This window comes from Vombatus ursinus, unplaced genomic scaffold, assembly GCF_900497805.2.
Source record: "Vombatus ursinus unplaced genomic scaffold, bare-nosed wombat genome assembly UNPS02014768.1, whole genome shotgun sequence".
Taxonomy (NCBI): domain Eukaryota; kingdom Metazoa; phylum Chordata; class Mammalia; order Diprotodontia; family Vombatidae; genus Vombatus; species Vombatus ursinus.
The window spans coordinates 34272485-34277105 of NW_020954546.1; the positions used below are offsets into that span (position 1 = coordinate 34272485).

The 4621-nt window shown below is 43.2% G+C and overlaps 1 protein-coding gene across 1 annotated transcript in view; it reads left to right on the forward strand.

Annotated features, from left to right (window-relative positions):
* The first annotated feature begins 1408 nt into the window (after positions 1-1408).
* LOC114042948 (repetin-like) overlaps positions 1409-4621 on the forward strand; it is a 4157-nt gene continuing 944 nt past the window's right edge. The window contains exons 1-3 of the mRNA XM_027861725.1: positions 1409-1546; positions 2665-3191; positions 3258-4621. The exon at positions 3258-4621 is cut by the window's right edge and continues 944 nt beyond it. Of these exons, the coding sequence (XP_027717526.1) occupies positions 1409-1546; positions 2665-3191; positions 3258-4621 (2029 nt within the window). The remainder of the gene's footprint in view (positions 1547-2664; positions 3192-3257) is intronic.

The following is a 4621-nucleotide window of genomic DNA, read 5'->3' on the forward strand; positions in this document are numbered from 1 at the left end:
CCTGAGCGCAAAGGTGTCTGAGTTCAGAAACTTGCTAGCTGCTAGGTAAGTCATTTAACCCTGTTTGCCTCAGTTTCTTCATCTGTAAATTGAACTGGAAAAGGAAATGGCAAACCACTCCAGTATCTTTGCCAAGAAGACCCCAAATAGGGTCAAGAAAAGTCAGATATGACAGAAAAACAACTGAACTGAATAGCAAATGTGCCAGGCACTGTGTGAGGTAGCAGAGATGCTCAAGGAACTGACATTCTATTGAGAACAACAAATACAAACTATATCCATTTTACAGTTGATGAAACTGAGGCAGACAGTGGTTAAGTGACTTGTCCAGGGTCACACAAACTATATTTATGATAAAATGTAAAGTAATTTGCAAGATAATTTACAAAGTAAATTATAAAGCTACAAATTCCGAAAGTAATTTAAATCCAAAGTAATAAATAAGGTAATTTTAGAGGAAGGCACAAGCAGTTGGAGGGAATCGACAAAGGCCCTTTGTAGGAAGTGACAAAGCTGAGCTTTGAATGAAGCTAGGGATTTTAAGAGGTGGAGGTGGGGAGGGAAAGAGTGCCAGGCTTGAGGAACAGCCTATGCAAAGGCGTGGAGGCTGGACAGGGGTACTTGTGTGTAAGGAACAGGAAGATGGCAAGTTTGGCTGGATCCCAAAGCGCATGAAGGGGAGTAATACATAATAAAAATGAAAAAGTAAGTTAGATCCATGATTAACTGTAGATTTCTTTAGGAGAGTAGAGAGGGGGAAAATAAAGTTAAAAAGTGCACAGCAGAGAACAAAAGAAAACCAACAAGGAAGCAAAGAAAAGCTGGGCAGCTTTGAAAACAATGTATAGTATTTATTATATAGGTTTTCTTGAAATGGAAACTTATTGTTTTATAATGAATCCTCTCTTATGGTCTGCTGTGTGCATAGCAACTTTTTTTTCCTTTTCTCATTTTGCATTTAAAATTATTTTTTAAAATGTATTTAAATTATTTAAAATTAAAATTAAATGATTTTAATTATTATTTTAAAATTTTAAAATTTATTTAAAAATTAAAATTAAAAATTATTTTAAAAAAGAAAAAAATAAGTTAGAACCAGGTTGTGAAAGGATTTAAATGCCAAAGGAATTTCTGTTTGATGCCAGAGTGACAGCAGCAGCAGCAGTTAACAAGAAACATTAACTTCCATTTCCAGAGGTTTGCACTCAGAAAGCTACTGATGGTGTTTCTCACTTAATAAGCTCTCCCAAGCCTCTAGAGGAATGTCTCCAAATAACCGCTGTCTCACATCCCCAGCTTTCTTCCTTTCCAGCCAGAAATAGTTTTCTGCTAGAAACCCCTCCTGGTGTCCGTCTAAATCACCCACCTCTTCTGATGTCTGTTTCCAGGTTCAACTGAATTTGCAAACATGTCTCAGCTCCTGAATAGCATCTTCACTGTGATTGAGGTGTTCCACGAATACGCCAGTATGAATGAGGACTGCACATCCCTGTGCAAGAAGGAACTGAAGCAGCTTCTGCTGCAGGAATTTAAGGAGATCCTTCGGGTAAGATGGGGCTCCCAAGAGGCCTTGGGCCCAGGGAGAAGACAAAATGGAAAGGGTCTTTTCAGTTGGGTGTGGCCTGCTCCCAAAGCTTTTGCCAGGGTTTCTCCCAGTAAGGCCATCCCCCTGCAATGCATAGCAGCTTACAAGAGAAGCAAACCTCCAAGTAAGAGGGCCTTTTTTTCTTACAAAGTGAGATTGGCTTAACAGAATCCTACAGAATCACAGATTTGACCTGGAAGGGGTCTTGAGGTCATCTAGTCCAAAAGCCTGATTTTACAGATGAAGAAACTGAGCAGATTGCCCATCGTTGTCTATATAGAAGCAGGATTGGAACTCAGGCCCTCGGACTCCTAATCCAGCATTCTTTCCATACTATGCCAGGAGATCTCTTCTTGCTTTTTGTCTTTTATTGATTAATCCTAATCATAGGATTACTTTTTCAAGAAGACAGTATGGTGCAATGGAAAGAACACCAACTGTAAGGTCAGCAGGTGTGGGTTGAAATATCACCTCTGAACGTACTATCTGTATGAAGTTTGTTTAACTTCCCTGGGCCTCAGTTTTTTCAGCTGTAAAATGGACTAGTTGACTACTGGGGTCCCTTCCCACCTCTATATCTGTTATGCAAAACCAATTTACTCAAATTAATCATGATATGGGGGTGTTTTTAAATGTGGCTATCCCCTGTCTCTGCAAGATAAGCAAGGGATCAGGTCTTTAGAAGAAGCAGTTCAGTGGCACTAGACTGCACGGAGCACTGAGCCTGGGCTCTTGCAGACCTGAATTCAAATCCCGCTTCAGACACTTATTAGTTGTGTGATCTTGGGCAAGGCATTTAATCTCCATTGGTCTCTGTTTTATCGACTGGAAAACGGAGATAATAAGAGCACCTATTTCACAAGGTTATGAGATAATATTTGTAAAAAGCACTTCTCATAGTGCCTAGTGTATAGTAGGTGCTATATAAAGGCTTATTCTCTTCCCTTCTCTTCCCTTCCTTTTCCTTCCCTTCCTTCCTTTCCTTTCCCTAAAAGATGTGAACTAAGCCACATAATTTCCAGGCTGAGGAAGTAAAGGGCAAATGATTAAAATTTGGTCTTTGTTTTATTTTCTCACAGAGGCCAGATGACCCTGAGACAGCTGATACCATCTTACAGCTCTTAGATCGGGACCGTGATGAACATGTCGACTTTAATGAATTTCTTTTGTTGGTGTTTAAGTTGGCTCAATCCTGTTATCAAATCCAGAGTAAAACATTATGTAGAGACAAAGCTGGGGCCCACCAAGAACAAGGAAGGGAGAGAACTCAGGACCGTCGCCTTCCAGAGGAGGGTACAGGCAAGCAACAAAAACAGAAGCAGAGAGGACAAAGGCAGGATTCCCACTGTGGTCAGTCTGACAGACAAGATGATGACTATCATTATGGTCAGTATGAGGGACAAGATGAGGATTCCCACTATACCCTGTCTGAGAGACAAGACAAGCATTCTCATCATGGCCAATCTGGGAGACAAGACCAGCATTTTCACCAGGGTCAGTCTGAGAGACAAGACCAGAATTCTCACTGGGGTCAGTCTGAGAGACAAGACCGGAATTCTCAGAGGGATCAGTCTGAGAGAGAAGACCAGAATTCTCATCGGGGTCAGTCTGAGACACAAGACCGGAATTCTCAACGGTATCAGTCTGAGAGACAAGACCGGAATTCTCAGAGGGATCAGTCTGAGAGACAAGACCAGAATTCTCATCGGGGTCAGTCTGAGAAACAAGATAAGACCTCTCACTATGGTCAATCTGAAAGGTTAGGACAGGACTCACACCCCACTAATTCAAAAAGACAAGGACAGGATAGTTGCTCTGGTCAGTCTGGAAGAATGAGACAGGAATCAAGTTGTGGTCAGTCTGAGAAACAAAGGTATGTCTCTTGCTTAGGTCAAAATAAGAGACAAAGTCAGAGCTTTGACTGTAGTGAACCTGGGGAACGACACAATGGTTCTCATCATGGTCAGTCTCAAAGGCTGGGACAAGACTCAAGTTGGGGTCAGTCAGGCAGACAAAGACTAAACACTGGTAATTGCCATTCAGGCAGACAAGGACAAGAGTATTGCTATGGTCAGTCAGGGGGACGAGCACTGGACTCTAGCTATGGTCAGTCTGAGAGATCAGAACAGGAATCAAGCCATGGTCAGACAGGCAGACAAAGACTAGACTCTCACTATGGCCAGTTAGGGAGACAAGGACTAGCCACTCAAAATGGCCAATCAGGGAGAGAAGGATTAGATTCTCACTATGACCAGTCAGGAAGGCAAGGACTGGGCACTCAGTGTGGTCAGTCAGGAAGGCGAGGACTGGACTCTCACTATGGCCAATCAGATGAGTTTGGACAAGAATCAAGTTGTGGTCAGACAGATAGACAGGGACTGGATTCTCACTATGGCCAGTCGGGAAGACAAGGATTGGATTCTCACTATGGCCAGTCAGGAAGACAAGGACTGGACACCCATTATGGTCAGTCAGGAAGGCAAGGACTGGACTCCCACTATGGCCAGTCAGAGGAGTTTGGACAAGAATCAGGTTGTGGTCAGACAGATAGACAAGGTCTAGACACTCGCTGTGGCCAGTCAGGAAGGCAAGGACTGGACACTCAATATGGCCAGTCGGGAAGACAGGGACTGGATTCTCACTATGGCCAGTATGGACAAGAATCAAGCTATGGTCAAACAGATAGACAAGGTTTGGATTCTGGTTATAGATATTCTGAGATACAGGGGCAAAATCATCACTTCCAAGATAGCAGAACAGGACAGGAAGGGCAAGGGCTGAATAGAAGCCAGGGGTATATATCTAGGGAAGACAGGCAGAGCCACTTTCAACAAGGGCTGTGGCAACCAGAAAGAGAGTCCGAACGCCGTCAACATAAGTTGTATTCCCAGTCCCAGCAGGAAAAGTCTCTCTGCCACAAAGGGAGAGACTGGCAGCAGTGTGGTAGTCAACAGACTGGAGGACAGGCACAGGACAGACGAAGGCATGAAGAAAAGCAGAGTCATCAAAGATACCACCAGCAAACACATGAAGAGG